Here is a 27,961-nt window from a genome sequence, read left to right as displayed (position 1 = left end):
TTTACTTTGCAAAACTGGTGACAGGATCAGAGATAATGTGGTTTAGAGTCTCTAGAAACTTGTATTATTTTGCTATATAACAAAAGTACCAAAGACTGGGTAGCATAAACAACAGAAATTTATTTTCTCACAGTTCTGGGGAGAAGTACAACATCAAGGTATTGGCAAGTTTGGTTTCTTAAATCCTCTGTCTTCACATGGTTGTCCTTCTGTTGTCTCTGTATCCTAATCTCTTCTTAGAAGGATAGCGGTCATATTTCATTAGGGGTCACCCACATGATCTCATTTACCTTAATTACCTCTTCAAAAGCCCTATTCTTAAATCTGTGCACGTCTCTAAGGTTCTGGGGATTAGTACTTCAACACACAAATTTGGGGACCACAGCTATAGCACATCTCAGTTATTTAAAGAATCTAACACTGTGCCTGGCATACAGTGGATCTTCAATACAGTAGCTATCATTAAGAAAAAAAGAGGCTTGGGACGGTGACTCATGCCTGTAACTCCAGCACTTTGAGAAGCCAAGGCAGGAGGATCACTTGCAGTCAAGAGTTTCAGAGTAGCCTGGGCAACATCACAAGACACTATCTCTGTAAAAAAAATTTTTTTTAATTAGCCAGGTGTGGTGTACACCTATAGTCCTAGCTACTTGAGAGGCTGAGGTGGGAGAATTGCTTGAGCCCAGTTCAAGGTTGCAGTGAGCTGTGATGGCACCACTTCACTTCAGCCTGGGTGAGAGAGAAAGACAGACAAGAAAGACATGGAAGACGGAAAGGAGGGGAGGGGAGGGAGAAAGATAGGAAAGAAAGACAGACAGGAAGGAAGGAAAGAAAGGAAGAGGGAGAGAAAGAAAGGGAGAAAAGGGGTGGCGCCTGTGGCTCAGTCGGTAAAGCGCCGGCCCCATATACCGAGGGTGGTGGGTTCAAACCTGGCCCCGGCCAAACTGCAACAAAAAAATAGCCGGGCGTTGTGGCGGGCGCCTGTAGTCCCAGCTGCTCGGGAGGCTGAGGCAAGAGAATCGCCTAAGCCCAGGAGTTGGAGGTTGCTATTAGCTGTGTGACGCCACGGCACTCTACCGAGGGCCATAAAGTGAAACTCTGTCTCTACAAAAAAAAAAAAAAAAGAGAAAAAGATAATTTCTAAAAAGATTAGCATCCCATTATAACAAAGGAGATTAGTGCGTGATGTAGACATACTGAACTATTTTGACTAAAGACTTCTAATTTGACTCCTTAAGGGAAGAATCAATAAAAGGACCAGAATGGAAGATTAAAAAAAAGTGAGAAATGTTTTCATTTTTCTCATTTTTCTAAGCCTATTAAATTTGGGCAAAAAAATTTCTTTTACATTCCCTCTGTAACGGCAGGGAGAGAGATTTTCTCGAGTCTTGAAACCGTATTCGGACTTGCACACATGGATCATGCGTCAGCACATTAGGGTGTATCCTGCCTCAAATAGAAGAGAACAGACTGGAGAATGGAGAAATTCTCAGCTGCCCTTCCCAGTGTGTTCAGTATTTAAAGGGTTATCAAGTAAAAAGAAAAATGCACACTTTTTTCTATTAGACGTTCTAGTCCACCTGGCCTGAGAATTCTGCCACAGATGCAGATCTGGGAAAAGGTCAAGTATGACTGGGTCCCGAAGAAGGCACTTACCACTGCCTGTACCTCACACCTCCTCAGCACCCACACAACAAGGCCATTACGCCATTTTCTGAAAATCCTAATACCAATTTATCCAAATTTATTAAAAGTTTTTTGAAACTCATCCATTTTTCATCAAATACTATTATATCTATAAAATACAAAGCAACGAGACTATCACCTAAAGGAATTTTCATAAATCACATTAAAAATATGTATTTTTTTTTGAGACAGAGTCTTAAATCTGTTGCCCTGGGTAGAGTGCTGTGGCGTCATCCTGGCTCACAGCAATCTTAGGCTCTTGGGCTCAAGTGATCCTCATGCCTCAGCCTCCCAAGTAGCTGGGACTTAGAGATGTGCACTGCCATGCCTGGCTGATTTTTCTGTTTTTAGTAGAGACCAGCTCTTGCTCTTACTCGGGCTGGTCTGAACTCCTGAGGTCAAGCAATACACCCACGTCAGTCTCCCAGACTGCTACAATTACAGGTGTGAGCCACTGCGCCCAGTCCAAAAATATTTCTTAGTAATTTGTTTCATGAATTCAGCTCTTAATAGCTAGCATTTGAGTAAAGTACAATGAAGACACAAGAAAATTACTTTTTAAATCAGGACAGAAAAAACATTTTGATAGAAAAACCTTTTTAAAGTACTTTATTAAGATGTTTTTCACAAACTAAGGGAGAATAGGGGAACTTATCTACTAGGAAGAGAAAAATCCTTATTTTATAACACATGTGAAAAGCACCAAAAAGAATTTGGTATAGTAACTCTGAACTCCCCAGAGTTTCTTGTTTCCAGTTCTTTTAATCTATACTACCTTGTGGCAGTGGTAGTTAAAGCTTTCAGAAAGAATACCAAATTCAGTAAAACCTAAAGTGATAGATAACAATATATACTTGTAAAGCTCATCAAACATAAATCCTCCCTTGTAAATACATAGGTTAAGATTAAATGTGAAATAAACTACCTTTTTGGAAATAAGATTATTAGTACCAAAGCAGATTACAACACAAATGTTACTAATTGAAGAACCAATGATTCATTCAAATAGCATTACATGTTCAACAATATTTTAAAGAGTTTTCTATATAAGTTAAGATACAGCCTATTTTTTTCTTTTATGAGAGAAATGTGCGAACAGTGCCCTTGATTATCCCCCTGCAGATGGGGCATTTCCTTAGAGAAGGGGCACATTCCTGGCACACTACCAGATGACCACAAGGAATAAATACAATGGAAACCTCTTTGTCCATACACACTTTACAAGTTCTTTCTTCTTGTAACCTCCTCAATTGTTCTTCCAGTGACAGACCTAATAACAAAAATAACTTCAGTGAAATTCAGTCTCCATTTTATATCCCATTAAAAAAAATAAGGGTAATATTTCATGCTGGGTTTAAGTCCTAATTTTGTCTTACCTGAAACATCTTCTGTTGGAATATACTTCATATTCTTATCCACTGAGGAAAGAAAACAAATACCCAAGAAGCATGACTTTACCAAATACAAAACTGCTTCACTGGCTGTCTTTTTTTTCTACCCACTACCTATTAAATGATACAGATTCTAGCTATAAAATTATTAGATTGTTACATTTAGGCACACTACTTGGGCAATGAAAGACTTCACTCTTTCGGAACAGGTAAAATATATAGATTATAGTTTGCTAATTAGATTTATTTTGCTTGTCAAACAGAGAGACAGACATAATCCTAAGGATTTCTAAAATAATTTTCCCAAGAAACTCACCAAATAAGTCCTTATATAACGTAGAGTCGATTTCCTTTAGACAGTTTTTGAAGATACTGGCTGCATCATTTCCTTTCACTAAAACGGTATCAATCAGTTCTCTTGCTTGTAAAGGTATCTGTGTTTTTTGTTTAATAATATCATGTTCTTGTTTATTAATTACATTGGCCTTTAAAAGATTATCCAGGATAGGAAGCACACACGTCAACCGCTGAAAGAGAGCCATTCTGTTCTTCCGAATTAATGACAAGTCATCTTCATTAAAAAAAAAGGGGGGGGGGCAATCCATTAGATTTTAAACTCCTTCAACTACACTCATAAAGACACCTACGACCAGCCCTACAATCAATTTAGGCACTAAGTACAGCTCAAAGAACAACAAAAGAACTTGTCTGCATTTTAATGTCTGTCATTTAGAAAACTTGTAGAAGGTTTAGCTAAGGTTTATCACATAGTAGTTACAGGATCTCCATTTCTGTAATTTTTAAGTTTATTTATTCACATATCCTATAATCCTGTTTTTCCTTTATCCTGTTGAAAGTAAGCAGAGAATTTTAGAAGACAGTAAATATTTCCCAACTCTCCCCATTCACTGCCACCCCATGGAATTAATAATATTTACTTCACTTTACTTTTCTAAGTACTTTCATATGAATTGTCTCATTTGACACAAAGATCTAGTCAATTAAACAAGGTGACCATCTCTCATTTTCAGATAGGGAGAAAAAGCATGAGTGACCTGTCCAAAGTCACAGAAAGAAAAAGAAAAAAAAAAAATCTCTTCCCATCTAGAACACATAAGAAAGAACTTAAGCGGGCAGCGCCTGTGGCTCAGTGAGTAGGACGCCGGCCCCATATGCCGAGGGTGGCGGGTTCAGGCCCAGCCCCGGCCAAACTGCAACAAAAAAATAGCCGGGCATTGTGGCGGGTGCCTGTAGTCCCAGCTGCTCGGGAGGCTGAGGCAAGAGAATCGCGTAAGCCCAAGAGTTAGAGGTTGCTGTGAGCTGTGTGACGCCAGGGCACTCTACCCGAGGGCGGTACAGTGAGACTCTGTCTCTACAAAAAAAAAAAAGAAAGAAAGAACAATTTAAAAAAAAAAAAAAAGAAAGAAAGAACTTAAGCCTTTATAATAAATATTTAATCTACATATTAAAAGCAGTACTTTCATTCAGGCTACATGGCAGGTACCTGGGGCCTCTTGAGGGGGGCTATCTGTCCTTGCTTCAAGGACAGACAAATCCGTGGTGCTATTTATGACCCAGAGTCCCCTGTGGAACATATCAAGCTTAAACTTTACGTTGCTTTGTTCCTTCCCTTGACCTATCCTGATTAGCTTTCTTCTTTATGATTATGGGAAATGTAGAAAACAGGTGGAAGTTAGGTGTCTCTTAATAAATGTTAGTTCACGTCTTGCCCCCAGAAGGTGTGGCATGTAGGCCCCACCCCCTCCTTCCTTCCTTCTAAGGGACTTTACTTAACAAATGCAATCAGTGCAATCTGGCTTATTGTACCCTCAATGAATCCCAACGACCCCCCCCCCCAAAAAAAAAATAAATGTTAGTCCAATCTAGAAAGTTCTTGTCCAGGATTGCACATGCAGTTCTTTTTTATTTTTTTTTTATTTTGACAAATAAAATTCTATAAATGTAAGATGAACAACGTGATGATTTGATTACATGTATACTGTGAAATGATTTGTGTAATAAAGTTAGTTAACATCCAACGCCTCAAAAAAAAAAAAAAAAGAAAAAAAAACAAAGTCACAGAAAGAGTAAGTTGCAAAACAGGTCACCTACAGTAGCGATCTAACAAACTCTACACTTAAGAAGCAGTAGTGCATGTAATGTAGTGTTGCAGAGCGTGGAAAGTCAAGACAGACCAAGGTTTCCATGCTGGCCTCGCTAGTGTGCCCTAAGAGCCATGTGCCTAACCTCCCTCATACTACTCAGTTTCATCTGCAAAACATATATAGTACCTTCCTCAGTGCTGTGAAAATTAAATAACACACATAAAGTATTTAGCATACTATGTGTCACACAGTTAACTGTAATTATTTTATAAATGTCTAAGCTTCTAACAATTTTTAAAAATTCATACGAAACAAGCCTGATCATTTTTAAAAGCAAATGTTTGTCCTTCAATCTCACATCACTCAAAGTTACGTTTATGGAATACGGCTGTTCTTTCTTTGGGTGCTTCAATCACTATAAAATTTAATTGCCTGTTTTCAAAATAAACTTTCCAAAAAATTTTTGAAAGTACATTTCTATGAAGTACAAGTTTAATGAGAAATAAATTATAGAAAGAGAAGTCGATTTGCCTTCCCCTTTTACATCTTTCCAAATGTGAATTAATCTTAAAACTATAAAATTCTATTCTCTGACCACAACTTACCCTTCTACCTTAATAATTCTCCTCACTGCTAACACATCTGTTCTTCACCTTTTCAAGATGTCCGTATTATTCCCAGTTCAACTAGCATAAGAGCTGTCTCCTGGACCTGCTTCTAATCGAGGTATCAGTCATGTGTTTCAATGATGATCCCTCACCCTTAACTCTCTCTCCCTATTTCTTATTTGGTCTTTTCTCTATTAACCTTGCTAAATCCATAATTAAAGACTATTCTCTGACTCCCACAAAGTCACATAGGAGAAAGTCAGAAAACTAAGGTGACTAGATTTATTACAGTGATTTCACATAACCATAGCTGGATTTCATTACTGCTTACCAACCCTCAAATCTTTTCATTTTTCTGAGGCCCTTATTTTCACCAAGTCTCTCCCACTTCCCAAATCAATCTACTTAGTAAAGTTTGTTGATGTGGTAAGCACTGTGCTATAAAGTATTTTACTTGCAACATTTCACTTAATTCCTCCAGCAACCCTATGGGACTAATGCTATCATTCCCATTTACAGATAAGAAAGCTGAGGTCTGGTTGAATAATTTGCCAACCTAGTGAGTGAGGGAACCAGAATTTAAACAGATTGAAATCTGCTTCAATTTAGAAGTCCCGATTTTAAACATTTGCTGCAAGGCCATGCAATACAGTTCTCTACTCCTATTTTTACTTGTAAGCTTAAAAAGAAAAATCTTCCAACTTGATACTCTGACTTATACTACATATGCGATCTCTACCTGTCTGCCAGCTCTTTAACCCTGTCTTTTGCATACTGACCTCCCAAGCTAATCTACATGCTCGAGAACAATCGCAATGATTAATACAATATTTAGCACTGGTGTTCATGCTCAATAAATACCTGTTGAAGAAAAAAAACGACTACTCAAAATACTTGTTTTGGGTGGCAAAGACTTAATATAATCTTCACGAATACCAAAATCAGTTTCCCCTTGGGTTGGGCAGGAAATTCTTACCAAGCCCTAGGATTTCATCATAAATTCTATTTTTTATATAAGGATCACCTAGCAAGGATTAGAGAGCAAAAATAAATCAAGAATATGATTTGAACTTTAAAAAAGATCTGCATACAACTTTAAAATTTACCTTTTTTAAAACAGTTTAAATTTATTGGGCTAGGCGCGGTGGCTCACACCTGTAATCTTAGCACTCTGGAAGGCTGAGACAGGTAAATTGCTTGAGCTCAGGAGTTCCAGATCTGCCTAAGCAAGAACAAGACCCCATCTCTACTAAAAATAGAATTAGCCAGGCATTGTGTCAGTGGCCTGTAATCCCAGCCACTTGAAAAGCTGAGGCATGAGGATTAGTTGAGCCCAAGAGTTTGAAGTTCCCGTGAGCTATAATGATACCACGGCACTCAACCCCAGGGCAATAGAGTGAGACTCTGTCTCAAAAAAAAAAAGAAAAAAAAGTTTACATTTGTTATACATGAGAAAGAAATGCAGTATAGCTCAAGAAAAGAGCTTGTTCTGCTCAAATTGTTTGGCTTGCCTAAATTAGGGAATCTTATCAGAAAATAAACATACAGAAAAAAGCAGTAGTCAATGGTTCTCAGCTAGGAATAGTTGAGAGGGGCAGAAAAGAAGGTTGGCTCGGTGATTGTATATGCTGGTATTTTTCAATCTTGTTTATCTCATGGCACACTTGAACCTATAGGTGAACTTTTGCAGCACACTGAAATTATGTTGATCAAAAAAAAGTAAAAGAAACGATATACTTACTGTGCTTTGAACAGCTTTCCAAAATAATTTAATTATTATGATCTTCAAACATTTTCACAGCACACCTAAGATCCTCTCATGGCACACCAGTTGAAAAATCACTGGTATATACCCTTACATTAATCCAAAATTAAAAATCAATCAAATAATCAATTAATTAATTGAAACTGAAAGAAACAAAAGAAGGACCTTGGAATGACTGGGGGGCTAACAGCAGTTAGTGGCTGTGAGACAAGGGTGCTGTCCTGTAACATGTGAGACCGTCCTCAGAGCTCCACTAAGAAGCAATAACGTTCGCAAATACCTGATGCCATTTCTTCAGCTTGTCTTTCCTTTTCCTCTTCTCTTTTTTCATCTTCAGCATTAAGAAGTGCTGATACAATATCATTTACTGTTTTGTAGTTTTCCCCAGTAGTTAGGATTTTGCTCTGAACTGTCTGTTTTACCAGGCTTCTACTAAAGCCCATCTCCAAGGCAGATTTAACCACAGGTGTATTCATCATGACTGCGTCTTCTGAAGAACTTTCTCCAGATCCAAAATGAACAACTATTTGAAAAGACATGTGCCAATCAATGTTAAATTCTGCAAATATAAAACTATGGGAAAAAATAATGACTGTGGCACAACTTTTATTCTCAAAGTTGAGAATGTGTGAGCTGTATGTATCAATTACCAATGACACCAGTAAAAGTTTGAACTCTTGATAATGATCAAAGGAGAGTGTATTAATATGTCATACTTTAAAAAATATCATTGCCCTTGCTACAATTTAGCCCTACTTAATGAAAGACTCTCTAGGATCCGTATCTTAAAATTTCCCCTAATTGATTCTGATTTCTGGAAATCAGTAGATCACATAAACTGAGAAGCAGAACTCATCTTCTCCAGTCAGGAAAGTGAGACAAATCACAAAGACTTCATGCAACAGTGGCATTAGAATCTGGACGTGAAGAATGGATAGAGACTAGGGCGGTGCCTGTGGCTCCGTGAGTAGGGCGCGAGCCCCATATACCCAGGGTGGCGGGTTCGATCCCGGCCCTAGCCAAACTGCATAAAGAAAAAATAGCTGGGCATTGTGGTGGACACCTGTAGTCCCAGCTACTGGGAGGCTGAGGCAAGAGAATCACCTAAGCCCAAGAGCTGGAGGTTGCAGTGAGCTGTGATGCCACAGCACTTTACCAAGGTGAGACTCTGTCTCTAAAAAAAAAAAAAAGAATGGATAGAGACTAGACAGGTGGATGGCTGAGGTGGACAAAGTGACAAAGATGAGAATAGTAAAGTAGAAGACTAGTTCACCCAAAGGATAGAGGGAAAAAATATAGTCAAAGTAATGTGATTTTAGATAGTGACAGATGATCTGAAAAAAAAGTAGTGTCAGGTACTTAAAAGAAACCAGGAGGCAGGCAGACATCTCAGAGTTAGGGTAGTCAGGGATGCTTTTTCTGCAGACAGTCAAGGCTAGTTCGTTTGGTACTTCTGTAAAAATACATTATACTGCCATCTGCTGGAAGATTTTTATAAAAAACACATAAATACAGGGAGTCATCAATGTGTACTGCACTCCCTTACTCAAACTCATGTGGAATCCCTGTCTGAAAAGATAACTCCAGAAGAAAGATCTGAATGAGAAGGAATGAGCTCTAGGAATATCTGAAAGAAGTCTTCCAGGCAAAAAGAATAGCAAATGTTAAAACCTTACATCAGTGGAACAATTTGACATGATCAATAAACAAAAAGGTGGTAGAATGCAGGCAAGGGTACAATACCCAGATGATGTAGAACCTCAAAGGAGTTTACTCTAAGTTCAGGGGACTGATAAAACTTGTGTTTTCAGAAGATGACTCTGGTGATTTTGTGGAAATAAACTTTAAAGGGAGGGTTGTTAGGCTATCATCACAGAAAATGATGGTAGTTTGGTTAATAGTGCTGGAGATGGTGAGATGCAGTCAGATTTGGGATAAAGGGTGAAACAGAAGAACTTCTAATAGATGAAAGATACAAAAAAAAAAAAAAGAGAGAAATAGGGGAATGTATTAATCAGCCAACTTTTTACCCACAGCAAATGACTACTGTTGACTGAGATGGGGAAGAACACTGAAGGACCAGATGTGGGGATAAAGAACGGGAAGAAAAGTTTTGGTTTGGTCCTATTAACTCAGACACTTACAACCCCCAACAGAGATTTAAATAGGTAGTTGGACATAGAGCCTGGTGCTCAGAAAATGGGAGAAATTAATTTGTACTGAGCTTTGAGATGTACCATCATAGCAAAGTCTAAAAGAAAACTGCCAGCAAAGGAGCTGTAAGACCAGAGAAACAGGAGAAAACCAAGAGTGTGGTGTCCAGTAAACTCAGCAAAAAGTACGTCCTAACAAGGAGGAAGCACTCAACTAGTACCAAATGGTGATTCACAGTCAAGTAATATATCTGCTAACATGGTGGCACTTGATAACCATGATAAGAACAAGTTAAAGAAAGAATGAAAGGTAAGGGACATAAAAAGGGTAAGCACAGATAAATCCTTCTGGGAATTCTGTTCCTAAGAGCAGAAGAATAAAACAACAGCTGGATGAGGTTCAAGGAAAAGTTCTCTTAGGACTGGCAATAGTACATTATCTCTGTATGCTATAATGTGAATGATTCATGAAAAATGGAAAAACTGATGACTCAAGGGATAAATGGTTGTGCTGGGTGCAGTAGCTTATGCCTATAATTCCAGTGACTTGGGAGGTGGAGGATCACTTGAGGCCAGGAGTTCAAGGTCAGACTCGACAACATAGCAAGACTTTGTCTCTAAAAAAAAAAAAAATTCGCCAGGTATAGTGGCAAGGCCTGTACTCTCAGCTATTCAGCAGACTGAGGAGGAGGATTACTTGAGCCCACTTCAAGGATACAGTGACTTATAATTGTGCCACTGCATTCCAGCCTGAAGGTACAGATGATTAGGTCACACTGTTTGCATTTGCTAGGTTGAATCCAAGCTATAAAAAAAATATGGAATGCTTCATGAATTTGTGTGTCACCTTTGCACAGGGGTCATGCTAATCTTCTCTGTATTGTTCCAGTTTTAGTATACTTGCTGCTGAAGCTTGCACAAGACCGCATCACTTAAAAGAAAATACAGAGGGGGAGAGAGAGAGGGAGAAAAGGTAGTTCACCGCCAAAGCAATGCTCTTAAGTTGGCAGTGGGGAATGGAACCAGAAGACAAGTGGAAGGCTGGCCTGAGATTAAGAGCAAGAACAATTTATCTTTTATAAAAGAACAGAGAATACATGGATACATGATGTAGCCTGGTGATTCTGCTGGTAAGATGATGAAGTAGTTCTCTCTTTTTTTTTTTTTGTAGAGACAGAGTCTCACGGTACCGCCCTCGCGTAGAGTGCCCTGGCATCACACGGCTCACAGCAACCTCTAACTCTTGGGCTTACGCGATTCTCCTGCCTCAGCCTCCCGAGCAGCTGGGACTACAGGTGCCCGCCACAACACCCGGCTATTTTTCTGTTGCAGTTTGGCCAGGGCTAGGGTTTGAACCCACCACCCTCGGCATATGGGGCCGGCGCCCTACTCACTGAGCCACAGGCGCCGCCCGAAGTAGTTCTCTTGATAGTTTTGTTTTTCCCGTGAAACAAGGTTATGAACTCAGAGTAGGGTGGGAAACAGAATGTGAGAAAGTTATGAAGAAAGAAAACATGGAACAGTGATTTTGAACACTGGCAAAGTGATTTTCATTAAGGGACTGCAGTAGGATTGCAGGGCAGCCAATTTGACAGCTGTGGCTATGAATATTAATAACAGAGCACACTGCAATCTACCTTTTCCAGCTCCATTAACAACAGATAGTTATCATGTACAGCGGTATTCCCTTTCCTTTTCCAGGTCAAATATTATCAAATCCTTTATCTAATCCTCCTAAGCCCTCATTTCTAGGACTCTTACATACCTTGGTCTTACGCATTTTTCTCTGGTCCAAAAGCAAATCTACCAGTATCTCTCTTGAAATGATGTGCCATGAACAGAACACTCCTTTCTAGATGTGATTAGTACATAAAACAGTAGACTATTATCTATCAGGGGTGTCCACATTAGAAGAGTTGTCTTGGGCCATACATTAAATACACAAAAACTAACCAAAGCTGATGAGTAAAAAAGTCTGTGTTATGTTGGTGACATCTGCCACCACAGATAAAAAAGTTTTCACATAATCCACATGTAGCCCACTGACTATGGGTTGGACACCCCTGAACCATTTCTGACACTATTTAACATACGTACATTACTTATATTAACTGACAGATGTGGCTAAAGTTAAGTTCTAATCAAAAGAGATATACTATCTCTTCCTATCCTTGTACTGAAATACAATATACCTAACATCTAGCCCAATTCTTAAATCATAAGGAAACTTATTTTTCCAAATTCTGCTAGCTCACTGCACTCTTCTCCTTTTTATTTTTTTATTTTTTAATAAGAGGAAGGGCTTTATTTACCAGCCAGGAGCTTACGGCTTAGAAGAATTCCAAATGGCCGTGCTCCCCAACTGGCTTGGTCTTTCCCTTTTTATGGACAGTCAAAAAGTTCCAACCCATAGGTCCCCTTCTCATTGGCCAATTTGAATCAAGAGAGAGATGCTATGCCCCTACAGAACTACAGGATTTCCAAGTTCCAGGAAGTAAAGTTTACAAATTCCCAAGAGCTGAGTCACCATGGAGAGGACCCTGCAGGTGTATCCTTGTGGTCTCCTTGAGAAGACCTGTTCTTCTAGACTTCACTCTTCTCGGCTATCCTCTCTCATTCCCCCCTTTGAGACTCCAATATATTTTAATTTGGAGTCTCAATATCAGCTTGCTTCTGTAGGTGCCAATATTAATTACTTTTCAATCTTTTCCTTTATAGATGGCTTATTACTTGCAACTCTTAATGCACGGCTTTGAGCTGTTTGCTGTTTTTTATTTTGCATGTATCTTGTCTCCCCGGCTAGAATGTCAACATTTTAAGAACAGAGACTAGAATACTTCCTAGAATTCTCTAAAATGTCATTAACCTTACTAGATACATAGTATCTATTAATTAACTTTCTAGTAGTTTTCCACTTTGGCTTTGAATCTCCTCCCCTCCACCATGGTAATACGTATTTTTATTCCCCAAATTCCCATTTGAATCTTGAAATTTTTTCATACATACTTGGTGGATCAGCATTTTCATCTCCAGGAGTATCTGAAGTTGACAATAGCTATAAAACAAAAGAAAAGTTAATAGGTAAAATCAGTAATCTCAATATGAACAGGGCAATACTAAGTTTACCTTAAATAAATGTATATTCTTTTTTGAGGTAATTTATATACTTCACTTTACTCTGTTTTACCCTAATTATCACATAGATTTCCTTAAACTTCACATATTCCAAATTAGAGTTCAAGGATTTCTCCAGTTTAGGAAAGTAGAAAAATGTATTAATGGTTTCTCATTCCATTTTAGAAAGCAAGATTTCAACTGGGTTACTTTCAAAGGGTCTCAACTCCCAATAAGTTATTTTTTGTTTTTCTGGAAAAGAATGAAGAGACACTAAAGATCCTTTTCCACCACCACAAATTTGCATAGTGGCACAATGAATGATTTTTCAAAAACTAAAATGAAAAAACAATCTTTAAAGTCCCAAACAAGTTGGTTATAAAAGTAAAAGAGATGTCATTAATATGGATAGAAAATGTGTAACTATAGTTAACAAGAAAACAAATACAAATATTACTTCTAATATTTTTGCAATTACAGTAAAGCAGAACTCAATGTTGTTAATTTTAAAAATGTATTTACCTGTTCAAGAAGATGAGGATATCGACCTTGAATCTCATCAACAAACCCTTGCCCTTTCATGCGTATCAAGAACTCACACCTAAAATATAAGAGGATAATTATTTTTAAAGTGTTTCATACCAAAAATGTAAGATGATCATTCTAGAAAAGTGGCTTTCAATATTTTGTACCCCATAGTAAAAACATTTTATACACAACCCAATATATGTATGTTTAATAGGAACAAAATTATCATAAAACAATATACTCTTTATATGTGCTGATGCCTTATTTTTTTAACCTGCCCTTTTAAATTTTTTTAATTATTATTTTTATTAAATCATAACTTTGTACATTAATGCATTTATGGGGTTCAGTGTACTGCTTTGATATACAATGTGAAATGCTTACATTGAACTAAGTAACACCTCCATCACAATTATACTTGTTTCTTAATAGTTTTGAACTGTACCATTGCATCATGCACATTAGATGGAGGTCCCTGAGTACCCTCCCTTCTCCCATATCCCCCTTCCCCTCCCCTCTCTCTCCTCTTCCCTTCTATCTTCTGGACTATTGTTATGTTTTGCCATTCATATGACTGTGTAGGTGATTACATATTGATTTCATAGTAGTATTGAGTACATTGGATACTTTTTTTTCCATTCTTGAGATAATTTACTAAGAAGAATGAATATGTTCCAGAGATGCCTTCTTATTTAACACAACAACAACAAAAACAAAGAGTCTGGAGGAAAGGGGCACAAACTAAAGAATGAAAAATTCTTTTAAACACAATTTATCTGATTGGCTTAACATAATTTCAGAAATTATAACTCAGTATTCCTAAAATGTAATCTTTCACAATATAATAACTGCTAACTTTTCTCCAAAGTTCACTCTTCCATTATATTTGAAGAACAAACCACTATCCTTCCTCTCAAAAACAGAGAATCAAATATTCTCCTCTATACCTGCTATACGTAATGTAACAGTTTTTAAACTACCAGGGCTTCTTAAAGATGTTACAGGAAATTCATACACCATCTGTTTCCCTTGTATTCCTTTGGTTTTATCAAGAAATGATACTAAACAACTGGATATCCATATGCAAAAAAGAAAGATACTTGACCTATGCCTACACTATATGCAAAAATAAACTAAAAATGAATCATATACTTAAATGTAAAACCTAAAACAATAGAACTAGAAGAACACAGGAGAAAAATCCTTTTATACCCATGTTAGGCAAAGAATTCTTAGACAGGAAACTAAAACATAATCCACAAAAGATAAAACTGATAAAATGGCATCATCAAAATTAAAAACATCTGTTGTTCAAAACACAATGCTGAAGAAACGAAAAGACAAACCACAGACTGAAACAGAGTTTGCAAAGGTGACATCAGCAAGAGGGCAGAGTAGAAGACACCAGACTTCTTCTAGACACACAAAAAAGGAGACAGCTATCCACAAATAAAAAAAGCCCTGGGAGAATTCAGCAAATCCAATTAACCTACAGCAATACAGTGAAGCACAAAAAGACTAACAACACAGAAAAGATCACTGGGGAGATATGCTTAGCAAAGATGTACGGAGGTGCCTAAGAATGAAGGGCAGGGTTTGAACCTGCCACCTTCAGCATATCGGCTGGCAACCTACCCAGTGAGCTCCAGCCAAACTACAACCAAAAAAAAAAAAAAAAAAATAGCCAGGTGTTGTGGCGGGTGCCTGTAGTACCAGCTACTTGGGAGTAGCTGGAGACTCACTTGAGCCCAGGAGTTGAACGTTGCTGTGAGCCGTGATGCCACAGCACTCTACCCAGGGCGACAGCTTGAGGCTCTGTCTCAAAAAAAAAAAAAAAAAAAATAATAAATAAATAAATAAAATAAACTTGAGATAAACAATGAATACACTTTTAGTATTAGAATGTGTTATGCAATACTTGGCACATATCTATGCTAATAAGTTATTCAATAGTGGGAGGTGCCTGTGGCTCAGTGAGTGGGGCACCGGCCCCATATACCAAGGGTGGCGGGTTCGAACCCAGCCCTAGCCAAACTGCAACAAAAAAAATAGCTGGGCGTTGTGGCGGGCACCTGAAGGCCCAGCTACTTGGGAGGCTGAGGCAAGAAAATCGCCTAAGCCTAAGAGCTGGAGGTTGCTGTGAGCTGTGATGCCATAGCACTCTGCCGAGGGGTGACAAAATGAAACTCTGTCTCTAAAAAAAAAAAGAAAAAGAGAAAGAAAATGGTCTCAGCAATGATTTTTTTTAGATAGCATAGGCATAGGCAACAAAAGCAAAAATAAACAAGTGGGACTCTGTCAAACTAAAAGGCTTCTGCTCAGGAAGATTTGGCACAGCAGAAAATATCTGCAAAGAATAATGTATATCCGATAAACAGTTAATATCTAAAATATGTAAGGAACTCACATAACTGAATAGCAAAACTCAGCAGCAAAAGACCAAATAATCAGTTTTTTTAAATGTGCAAAGGATTTGAATAGACATTTTTCCAAAGAAGATATACAAATGGCCAACAGACATGTGAAAAGGAACTCAACACTGCTACCATCAGGGAAATGCAAATTAAAACCACAATGATACATCATGTCACAACTGTTAGGATGCCTAATACCAAAGAGAAAAGAAGAGATAACAAACACTGGTGAACATGTAAAGAAAAGGGAACCCTCACACAGTGTTGGGACTGTAACTTAGTACAGCCATTATGAAAAACAATAAAGAAGTACCTCAAAAATTAATAGTGGGCTGGGCACTTGTAGCATAATGGCTAGAGCGTCGGCCCCATGTGTCAGGGATGGTGGGTTTAGGTGGCCAGGGCCTTCTAAACAAACAAACAAACAAACAAAATTAAAAGTGGAACCAGCATATGATCCAGCAATCTCACTTCTGTGTAGATATCTGAAGAAAATGAAATCAAAAGAGCTATCTATCTCTAACTCCCATATTCAAGCAGCTTTATTCACAATAGCCACAGATAGAAACAACCTAATTGTCCACTAACGGACAAATGGATAACAAAAATGTGGTATAAACACACCATGGACCATTTTAGCCATAACAAAGAAAATCTTGCCATTTGCAACCTGAAACAAATGGAGGATATTACACTAAGTGAAATAATCCAAAGAGACAAATATAGCTGACCCTTGAAAAACACAGGCCTCAACTGTGTGGATTTTTTTCAACCAAATGCAGATTAAAAATGCACCTAACTCCAGAAAGATTAGCCCACATCACAAAGTTCCAAAACACCAGATGCTGGCATGGATGTGAAGAGAAGGGATCACTTCTACACTGCTGGTGGGACTGCAAACTAATACAGCCCGTTTGGAGAGAAGTATGGAGAATCCTCAAAGATCTAAATGTAGACCTTCCATTCGACCCGCAGTCCCATTACTAGGTGTCTACCCAGAAGAATAAAAATCATTTTACCACAAAGACATGTGCACTAGAATGTTTATTGCAGTTCAATTCGTAATTGCCAAGTTGTGAAAGCAACCTAAGTGCCCATAAACCCATGAAGGGATCAACAAACTGGGATATATGTATACTATGGAATATTATGCAGTCATTAAAAAAGATGGAGACTTTACATCTTTTACATTTACCTGGTTGGAGTTGAAATACATCCTTCTTAGTAAAGTATCACAAGAATGGAAAAATAAATATCCAATGTACTCCATACTAATATGAAATCAATATATAAACAATTATATATTCCTAAGAACAATAAAACATTATTGCAGTCCAGCTTGGGGGCAGAGGATGGGGGCGGATATGGCAGGAGGAGGAAGGGCATGAGGGGAGATCTCACCTAATGTGCACATTGTAAGGGTGTCTAACACCCTCCCTGGGTGAGGGGCTCTTCTACAAATAAAGCTTTACCCAGGAAGTGAGAGCAACCTAAATATTGTGCCCTCATATTAATTTGAATAAAGTTAAAAAATAAATAAAAATGCAGTATTTGTGGGATGCAAAACTCATGTATATGCAGAACTTTTTTTTTTTTTTTTGAGACAGAGTCTCAAACTGCTACCCTGGCAACAGTGGCATCACAACTCACAGCAACCTTCAACTTTGGCTTTAAGCAGTTCTCTTGCCTCAGCCTCCCAAGTAGCTGGGACCACAGGTGCCCACCACAACGCGTCCAGCCATTTTTTGTTGTGGTTGTCACTGTTGTTTTAGCTGGCCCAGGCCAGGTTCAAACATGCCAGCTTCGGTGTATGTGGCCAGCGCCCTACCCACTGAGCTACAGGTGCCACCCGGGACCAACTTTTTTTGATACACAAGTTCTTCAGGGCCACCTGTGGGACTTCACTATGCACAATTTTTGGTATACATGGGAGTCCTGGGACCAATCCCTCAAATATATGAAAGTACGACTGTACTGCAGGATATTACTTATAGATAGAATCTAAAACACAAACAAAGAAGAAGTCATACTTGTAGAAACTGAAAACGGTGTGTTCCAGAGGCCAGGGGGGTAGGTAAAGTGGGGAGATGTTAGTCAATGGGCATAAACTTTCAGTTACAAGATGAATAAATTATGAGCATCCAATGTACAACATGGTGACTGTAGTTAATAATACTGTCTTGGATACGTGAAATTTGCTAATCCAGTATCTCTTAAGTATTCTCCTCCCCCCAAAAGGTTACTATATAAGGTGATGGATGTGTTAATTAATCCAATTGTCATAAATTATTTCGCAGTGTATACATGTAGCAAATCACATGCACACTTTAAACACATTTAATTGTATTTGTCAATTATACCTCAATATACCTGAAAAAATAAAGTTTGTAAAACACATCTGATAAAGGAGCTGCTATCAGAATATTTTAACTCTCAAAACTTAAACAAAAAATTTCAATGGGCAAAAGATTTGAACACTTTATCAAAAACATACAGATGGCAAATAAGCACATAAATTGCTCAGTATCATTAGACATTATGAAATGATAATTAAAACCACAAGACACTAACACTCCACACCTATCAGAATGGCTAAAGGCTGGGTGCAGTGGCTCACACCTGTGATCCTGGAGGCCAAGACAGGAGGACTGTTTTAAGCCAGGAGTTCAAGACCAGCCTAGGTAACAGTGAGACCCCCATCTCTACACAAAAATAGAAAACTTAGCCAGGCATGGTGGGACACACCAGTAGTCCCAGCTACTTGGGAGGCTACGCAGGAGGACTGCTTAAATCTAGGAGTTTGAGGCTTCAGTGAGCCATGATGAGGTCACTGCACTCTAACCCAGGCAAGGAAAAAAAAAAAAAAAGACTGACCTGACTTAACAATACCAAGTGTTGTTAAGGATGCAGACCACCTGGAAGTCACATACATTGCCAGTGGAAATTCAAAATGTCATAGACACTTCTGAAAACAATGTGGTAGTCTTTGTAAAGTTAAAACCAACGCTGGCCATACAACCCACCCACTCCTAAGTATTTACCCAAGAGAACTGAAAACGTATGTTCACGCAATGTTCACAAATATTTGGAATGGCTTTATTACTGCTCCAAACTGGAAGCAACCCAAGTGTTCTTAAACTGGTGAATGGGCAAACAAACTGTAGTATGAATACTAATACCTAAGGAATATTACTCAGCAATAGAAAAAGATCAAACTACCGATATCTGATAAACACTGCAATGTGGATGAATCTCAAATGTACTACACCAAGTGAAAGAAGTCAGACGCAGGCTTTATATGGTATGATTAATCTCATTATGTGACATTTTGAAAAAGGCAAAACTAAAGGAACAAAGAACAGATTAGTGGTTGCTATGACCTGGGGTGAGAGGAGAGAGTGGCTATGGAGGGGCATGAGAACTTTCTGAGGTGACGGAAATGTTCTGTATCTTCATTGTGGTAGTGGTCATACGAGTATGTGTGTCAAACTCACAGAAGAGAACACTATGTAAATTGTAACTCGATAAGCCTAACTTTAAAATTGTTCTTTCCCTTTTAAAACAGAATACTCTGAGAGGCTCAAATATAATCATCATGGCTTGGCGCCTGTAGCTCAAGCGGCTAAGGCGCCAGCCACATACAACAGAGCTGGCAGGTTCAAATCCAGCCCGGGCCTGCCAAAACAACAATGACAACTACAACAAAAAAATAGTCGGGTGTTGTGGCAGGAGCCTGTAGTCCCAGCTACTTGGGAGGCTGAGGCAAGAGAATCGCTTAAGCTCAGGAGCTGGAGGTTGCTGTGAGCTCTGATGCCATAGCACTCTACCCAGGGAGATAGCTTGAGACTCTGTCTCAAAAATAAATAAATAAATAAATGCGCGCATGCGCGCGCACACACACACATAGACATTAGTAGAGACCACGGAAGCATGTTCAAGACTCAGGTTTATAAACTAGTTGACACACACCCAGTTGTCACTATGTGCTTGATCTTGGTATAATTTTAAGTTATTTTTATTCTTTATAACTTACATTCACAATGGTTAAAGACAAGAAGTACAAGGGCCCCCTTTATCTGTGGGCTCCACACAATGTAGATTCAACCAATCTCAAATAAAAATAACATACCAATAGGGCGGCGCCTGTAGCTCAGTCGGTAGGGCGCCGGCCCCATATACCGAGGGTGGTGGGTTCAAACCCGGCCCCAGCTTAACTGCAACCAAAAAACAGCCGGGCGTTGTGGTGGGCGCCTGTAGTCCCAGCTACTCAGGAGGCTGAGGCAAGAGAATTGCTTAAGCCCAGGAGTTGGAGGTTGCAGTGAGCTGTGTGATGCCATGGCACTCTACCGAGGGCCATAAAGTGAGACTCTGTCTCTACAAAAAAAAAAAAATAATAATAACATACCAATAAAAAAAATTAATTTACATTGTATTAGGTATTATAAGTAATCTAGAGATAATTTAAAGTATATGGAAGGATGTGTGGGGTTTACATGCAAATACCATGCTATTTTACACATAATTTTTTTATTTTTAAATTTGTTTCAGAGACAGGGTCTTTATTCTATTGTCCAGGCTGAACTCTCAGACTTAAGCAATTCTCTGACCTCAGCCTCCCAAGTAACTAAGACTACAGGCATATGTCACACCAGGCTAATTTTTTTTTTTTTTTTTTTTTTAGAGACAGGGTCTTACTATGTTGCCCAGGCTGGTCTTGAACTCCTGGATGCAAGTGATCCCCCAGCTCTGTCTCCCAAACCTTTGGGACTGCAAGTGTGAGCTACCACATCTAGCCCTATTTTTATTTCTAAAAATTTTTTAAAGACGAGGTCTGACAATGTTGTCCACACTATAGTGCAATGGCCGTTCACAGGCCTGATCACAGGCCACGGCAGCCTTTAACTCCTGGGCTCAGCCTCCTGAGTAGCCACCATGCCCCTTTATATAAGGGACTGGAGCATCTGAGGACTCTGGTATCTTTGAGGGATCCTGGATACCAATCCTTCACAGACACTGAGGGAAGACCGTATGATGAATTCTGGCTATCCCATATTTCCTTCTTCTCCAATAAACTTCATGAGGCTAGAGTACCAACCAAGTAGGCATTCAAATAGTTGATAAATGAATAAGCTAACTGTGTTAAAATACAGTAACAACACTTATCTATTTGCTTTTTCATTTACTGAGAATAAAGATTATTCACAACTGAAATGTGTTGTTTTTAGAGATGCAGTTACAAAAAAACACCCCCATACGTCTTCTCACTTAACCTTAAAACACAAATTACAAAATAAAGATTTTGTTTTGTTTTGTAAGGCACAAAATGTTAGCAATTCAAAAGCTGGAATTTGAAAGCTGTTTTTGTCTCTTTGATACCACATCAGTTAAATTTTAAATTACATGTATACAATCCCATAGAGCCCAGCATAATTAAGTTAAAATTCTGACAAAAGATGTTTTATTCCATAAAGTAAATAAAACCTATTACTTTTCAGAGTAAAAAAAGTTGAGATTTATCTTGATCTATCATGAATATAATGATGTAATTTTAAAATGTGTACGATTTTTAACAATGTACCAATCTAAAATAAAATATATGTTACTTCAAAGTTTTTCATAATAAATGACAAAATGATCTTTTAATTGCCTGAAGGGAATCAAGACCTCATTATTGTGAAAGGCACTCACAGGTCAAAAGATTAACTACATTGTATGATTTCATTTATGCAGTACTCTTGGAGCATTCAAATTCACAGAGGCAGAAAGTAGACACGGAAAGTAAAAGGGCAGCTGCCAGGAGGTGGGAGCACAGGGTAATGGTCCAACAGTATCTAATGGAGACTTTCAGTTTCAGAAAATGAAAGGTTTCTGGAGACAGATGATGATGAAGACCGCAGAATATGAATGCCACCAAACCATACTCTTAGAAATGATTAAGATGGTAAATTTTTTTTTTTTTTTTTTGAGACAGATTCTCACTATGGTGCCCTCAGTAAAGTGTCGTAGCATCACAGCTCCCAACAACCTCAAACTCTTGAGCTTAAGCGATTCTCTCGGAATCCTCAGCCTCCCGAGTAGCTGGGACTACAGGCACCGGCCACAATACCCAGCTATTTTTTTTTTTTTTTTTTTTTGGTTGCAGTTGTCACTGTTGTTTAGCAGGCCTGGGCCGGGCTCAAACCCACCAGCCTCGGTGTATGTGGCCGGCACCCCACTCACTGAGCTACAGGTGTCAAGCCTAAGATGGTAAATTTTATGTTATGTATATTTTATCACCATACAAAGTATTATCTAGTCCAACCCTTCCCCATTTTACAAATGAAAGGCATGGCCATGTTCACAAAGCTACTCAATTACAAAGACAAAATAAAGCTCTAATTCTGTTTCCACTAACATCACTCCCCCTCAACTCTTTCTAGGCCTTAATAAAAATATAAGAGACACTACTAGAGACACAGTACCTAAGAAATGGTAGTGATGATCATAAGACGATAAAATTGCACAGAAAAAAATTACAATTACAGTATAATTAAAATTAGCAGCCAGCTAGTATTTTATTATATGTATTTTCATATTATAGAGTCAGAGTCTTGCTCTGTTGCCTAGGCTAGAGCTCACTACAGTCTCAAACTCCTTGTAAATGAGTCAACAAGAATAAGTTAAATTACTTGCATGCCTTACAAAAAAGAGAAGTACACAGAAGACTACAGAACATTTTTCAATAAAATAAAGTGAATCTTTCGTCTTTTAGAAGGCTATTCTTCTCTGATGGTATAAAAGAGGCTTTGTTATAATTTAAAGATACACAATCATGTAAACATGCCTACTTCTTTTAAGCATAGTTCTGTGTTCTTTTCAAATACCTTTCGAAACAAATACCTTTTCAAAACAATTACCTTGGAAACCACTTGGCATGTTCTACCCATGGATCATCTCCAAATTCCCAACACCTCAAGCCACCATCACAACAAAAGCATTTGACATCATCATTGCGACCTACAAGGGGAAAGAGACCAAAAATTGAATAAGTTTGTTTTAATATTGTAAATCGAAATGAACTAGATAAAATGTATAGCTATTAATTGGTTCCTTACCCACATAATAAAAACCGGCACTTGCAAGCTGCTCAGGCTGAACTGGAACACTAGATGGCCAGTACATAAATGTTCTCATTCGAGCTGCATATGTCTGCATGCTCAGATTTGAAATACTAAACCTCAGAGTTTCCAGAGAATTTTCCAAAAATGGACAGTTGGGAAAATGTCTCCGGTGTTCTGACATAGCATCATCCTTTGGTTCCCAGTTACTCAGCTTCCCACCACAAGCAAAGCAGGCTACCCTATCTCCGGGTCCTATATAATAAAAACCAGCTCTTGCCAATTCTGATGGTGACAGAAAGGTTAATGGCCACATACGGTAAGTAAGAAATCTGGCTTCTTCAGTACTCATTGCATAACTGTAGGGGTTAGTCCTCAATGGAGAGAAGTCTTCGACTGCTCTAGAATTGAGAGGGTTTGGCGAAAGGCTGGGATAAGAACCACTGAACGAGCCACCATGTTCCAAAGTGGGAGACAATGAATGTGCAAAACTGCTTCTCACTGGAGAAATGTTCTTCGAGGTGGATCCCAGACTAGCTGAAACCAGATTCTGAATAAAGCTACAGCTAGGATATAGCTGTTTATGCTTTTCAATAGGATTGTCTCCTTGTTTCCAGTTATCCAGCATCAGGCCGCAACAGAAGCATTTGACCTTGTCATTCACACCCGTGTAATAAAAACCAGCTCGAGCAAGACTCCTTTCTGAGACAGGAACACCGGCGGGGAAAGTCGAATATGTAGACATTCTGTACAGTTCACATGAAAAGTCATACTTCATCCTTTGTTTGTTGTCATTTGTCCAATTTGACAAGATTGGGCTATCTTCCATTTTACTCCTAATTTTCTGAGGTAAGGGACGTAGGACAAGTCTTTGGGAGGTAGTTTTGTGCATGAGTAGGTGATAGTACTGCTTGATGGCTAAAAACACCTTCACATGAAATTTGTCTCTTCACACTAAATTAGATTTTTACCACAAAAAGAGAATTAAGTGATACAATCTTACTTATACAGAATTCACCACACCTTCTTCACTGGATTTACATCTGTGTTTACATGCAGGTAGAATGAAAATCTCTCCTCAATTACCAAGATACTACTTAGACCTCTTTGGGATTATAATAAACCTTTAGGTAATTCAAGTGCTATTTGCTCATAATTTGGCATATTAACCTAAAGGCCTGAATATGTTGATGCCCTTCTGAAACACCTTGATTTTTCAAGGTCCATATTCGCAAATTCTAAACAACTATAGAATACCTAAATTATGCCTTTAGTGTACCAGATATGAAACCTTGGTATCAGGCCAATTACTGATTATGCCACAAGAGTATAAAATTACATGCAGACTTCTTTCCCTATAAACACTTTAATACAACATCCTCCCCACATACGGTCATACTATCTAAAAGCTAATTTCACACAGCTTATCATCATAGTATTTACTTAAGAGGCTTAATATTAGCTTCATTTAACTTCTGAGGAAGGTAACATCCACCTTTGTTGAACCTGTGCCTGTTATGGTGTGTACGATGTCAAATGAATTTTGCTTAAAGTTTATAAACTGTAGACTCTTTCATCTTTGTTAAATGTTTGTTTCCATTTCCTGCAGCAAAATTATTTAGTCTCTCTCACTCTGTATACCACTTTTTTAATACTTGATCAACTGAAGGCATTTTCTCCATCAACTTGTTAACCGTAAGATTTCCACAGCACATACCTTTTACACTGCATTTAAAAATTAAATAATCTGTTCTTCATTTAAGGACCATTCAGCTTTAATATCAGTCATGCTGTAATTTAAAGATGAGTTTTCTCAAAAGATACAGGTTGTCCTTTCTAGTGTTATTAAAAATGCCTAACAAAATACTGTATTACCAACAGAATTGCTGCTTAGCATAATGACCCAGTAATTAACTCTCCTAGACCTCTTTCTGAAAACTCTTCAATATTTTAAGATATTTAAGAAAACTCTTCAATATTTTAAAGATATAATTCATACACAAAATTACACTCCACAGAATTCAAACTATATCCCTTTATAAAGATGCAGTGTCTTCATAATGGAATTTATTACTGCCAGAGAAAAAAATAGGAAGAAAAAGACTCTTCAGGGTCTTTTGTAAATCTGAAAAAAAAAATAAAAATAAAAATAAAGAAAAAGTATTTTAGAAAATTGTATTTGCATGGCAAATAGAACTTACAGACTATTCAATTTACTCGGTAAAGTCTACAAATGATTTACACTTTAGATAATACATCTTCATTTCAGTAATTTGTCACCAAAACTTTCTAACTGGAAAAGCCCTTAAATACTGTAAAATAAATAAATGCAAGATACTCCCATAGCACTAATTATACACGTCTTTAACATACACAACTGTAAAGACAGACACTTCCACACAGGAAAACATTTTCTCCTTGGTCTCCTGCCCTTTGCCTTTAAGGATTAATTTAACTCTGGTACTTTACTGAAGGCAAAAGGTAACAGTCGTTTGCGCCTTCACTACACCCGTCCCCAACAGTACAGCAATAAATAGAGAGCAACATTATTTTTTAATGTCAGATCTCTCCAGGACTAGGCAAAACGCACCAGGACTTCAATATAAACCCTTAAACTCTACCGTTCCCTCACAGTTCCGAAACAACCACCACAGAAAGCAACTCAAAAGAAAACATAACACAGTAGCTGTGAAACAGTGGCCCTGGCAAGAGGACCTTTTGCATGATTGCTTTAATTACACTAGGTGTTCTCTTTCAATTATACATTTTTATCTACAAACATCGTCCTGCTAACTTTGCTCTCTTTACGCAAACTGTAGCTGGGCAGGGGACAGACTGGAAGCGGAAAGACGAGAAAGTATGGGATTTACCCAATAATTTCCCAGAATTATTTCTCTATACACAACAGACGAATACTAAAGTGACAGGGCGCAGTTGGAACTATCTGACATAGGAAACCCTGTAGCCGCAGAAATATCTCCACTATATTAAAGGAATGTCAAGGACTAAGTTTTAAACCTTGCAAAACTTTACGAGAAAAAACATCAAAGACAAAGTCCAAAGGCCAGAAAAGTGGGCGGCGGCCAGAGGAGACTTGAAAACAAGCCATTTAAAAAAAAAAATCACTTTCGCTCTTCAGTCCTGAAGTTAGGGCTTCCTAATTAAATTAAAAACCTCGGCCAGAGTAGACGGCAGAGAGCCCCCGGCGACCCTCGACCCACGGTCCCCAGGCCCAGCCCGTCCCCGCCTGAAGCAGCCCCCGCGGACCCCGCGTCTCCACCCGCCTCGCGCCGGCCGGGCCGGGCCGAGCAGCACTCACCGCGGAAGCTGCGCGGCTGCCTGGAGGCCTCCTCAAAGCCGGGGAGGCGCGGCGGCAGGAGAGGCGGCGGGCGCGGCCGTCCCGGCAGCGGCGTTCCGGAAGCGCCCAAGCCCGGCCGAACTGACGCCGACGCACGGTGACGTCAGCGCGCCCCGCCAGGGACCCGCGGCGACGGCCGCGTGGGAGCGGCGGGAAAGCGGAACCCAGCGCGCCCTGTGCTGCCGGGGGAGGCCGGGGAGACCCAGGCGGCCCACGGGGGAGGCCACGGCGCGCATCGAGTCGGTGTGGCGGTTTTTAACCTCGCGGTTTGTGCACGCCTCGCATTGCCTTCTGTCCCTGCTGACATTCCCCCGCGGGGGACGTGGCCGGCCGCGAGTCCTCGCGGTTCAGTCTTGGGAAACCCTGCGGAAACGCCCTGGCGCCGCAGGTCGGCGCCTCCCCTCCCAGGCCCTGGCCGCCCTCCGCAGGTCGGCTCCTCCCCTGTCAGGCCCTGGCCGCCCTCCGCAGGTCGGCGCCTCCCCTCCCAGGCCCTGGCCGCGCTCCGCAGGTCGGCGCCTCCCCTCCTCCTCCTCCTCCCCTCCCAGGCCCTGGCCGCCCTCCGCAGGTCGGCGCCTCCCCTCCCAGGCCCTGGCCGCCCTCCGCAGGTCGGCGCCTCCCCTCCTCCTCCCCTCCCAGGCCCTGGCCGCGCTCTGCAGGTCGGCGCCTCCCCTGGTCGGAAATGACTGCATCTGAGGATGGAGTCATGGTGGTGGCATTTTTTGCTTCAATGAAGACAATGGTAACCTACGTACTCTCCTACGTGGTATCAACATTCCGCAGCAGGAGGGACAAATTTAAAACGAAGCGTTGGAAAGTAGGACGGCATCAGAAGATTAATTTTGAAGACATGGTGTATTTTATAATCAGCCAGTGTATCTTTTGTTTTTCAACTTTTGGTTTGGGGTTCTGGAGACCAACACAATGACGAAAAGTGTCTTTATTTCAAATGCTCATCCCTACCAAAGCGTACTGGATTTGGGGCCAGGCTTCACTGCTAGGATTTTCTGAATGAATAAAATGGAATATATACCTGACTGCGCATGTACGCACACATCGTATGTGAACCACAGAGGCGCCTACTTAACAACAACAAAAATCCACATAGTTAAGTGATAGGAAATTCGTAAATGAAAAATATTTAAAAGAAGAAAATTTGTAAATGAAAATCGTGGACCTGTTTTCTGCCCCTTCGCTTGCAATGTGGCAGATAGGATGCCATGCGGTGAATATTGCATTGCCCTGAACGACTTTTTCGATCTATATTCTGTAAAGACACGTTTGCCAATGCAATCAGATGCTTGCCTCTCTCTGGGGGAACTCCAGGGGGCAAACATTTTTTTAAAACTTCTAAATGAGCCACTTAATTAGGCAGCCAGGGGAATTCCGAGCCCCTGAACCCTTCCCATTTCCTGTCCGTGTCATTTCGCCTGCCAGTCAGTCCCAGAACAGGAGGTCTTCTGTTCCACTGTCAATAGTCAAAAGAAAGTATTTGTAGCAATTTGTGACACAAAGAAAAAAAATGCCATGGTTCCTAATGACTAAAAACTTCCAAAAATGCACATGAGTCTTGGTAGTACTTCCGTATTTAGTTCCAGTCACTATTTCTCAGAAAGTTACAGAACATTCCTGATGTATGTGGGAAAATACATACAGCAAGAATGTTCATTCTGAATTCAGGGTTATTTCTCTTTTTCAGTTCTTGCCTGACCAAAAAAGTAAGATAATGAATATACTTCAGTGTA

General features: G+C 39.4%; 2 protein-coding genes and 1 non-coding gene across 4 annotated transcripts; 1 reads left to right on the top strand and 2 right to left on the bottom strand.

Moving 5' to 3' along the window:
• Positions 1-100: 100 nt before the first annotated feature.
• Positions 101-26,321, bottom strand: BIRC2 (baculoviral IAP repeat containing 2). Of its 2 annotated transcripts, XM_053560147.1 has the most exons (10): positions 26,181-26,321; positions 24,579-24,986; positions 22,859-23,815; positions 22,661-22,760; positions 13,345-13,423; positions 12,715-12,763; positions 7,836-8,078; positions 3,394-3,648; positions 3,063-3,104; positions 101-2,956 (listed from the first exon to the last, which is right to left on the bottom strand). In XM_053560147.1, the coding sequence occupies exons 3-10, from the start codon at positions 23,751-23,753 to the stop codon at positions 2,763-2,765; spliced, it is 1,857 nt and encodes a 618-aa protein (XP_053416122.1). In that variant the 5' UTR covers positions 23,754-23,815; positions 24,579-24,986; positions 26,181-26,321; the 3' UTR covers positions 101-2,762. The 2 variants fall into 2 exon arrangements, with proteins under 2 accessions (XP_053416122.1, XP_053416121.1); XM_053560146.1 differs by having other exon boundaries at positions 22,859-24,986.
• LOC128566134 (U6 spliceosomal RNA) lies at positions 10,521-10,629 on the bottom strand. Its single transcript, XR_008374430.1, has one exon. It is a non-coding gene; the product is annotated as a U6 spliceosomal RNA (small nuclear RNA).
• LOC128564549 (translation initiation factor IF-2-like) lies at positions 24,760-27,917 on the top strand. The gene is made up of 3 exons (XM_053559984.1): positions 24,760-24,767; positions 26,045-26,607; positions 26,688-27,917. The coding sequence occupies exons 1-3, from the start codon at positions 24,760-24,762 to the stop codon at positions 26,900-26,902; spliced, it is 786 nt and encodes a 261-aa protein (XP_053415959.1). The 3' UTR covers positions 26,903-27,917.
• Positions 27,918-27,961: the final 44 nt, after the last annotated feature.

The sequence above is a fragment of the Nycticebus coucang genome, chromosome 14 (genome assembly GCF_027406575.1).
Source record: "Nycticebus coucang isolate mNycCou1 chromosome 14, mNycCou1.pri, whole genome shotgun sequence".
NCBI classification, from domain to species: Eukaryota; Metazoa; Chordata; class Mammalia; order Primates; family Lorisidae; genus Nycticebus; species Nycticebus coucang.
Note: the sequence above shows the minus strand (reverse complement) of the source record. Positions and strands in the feature narration are given on the sequence as shown.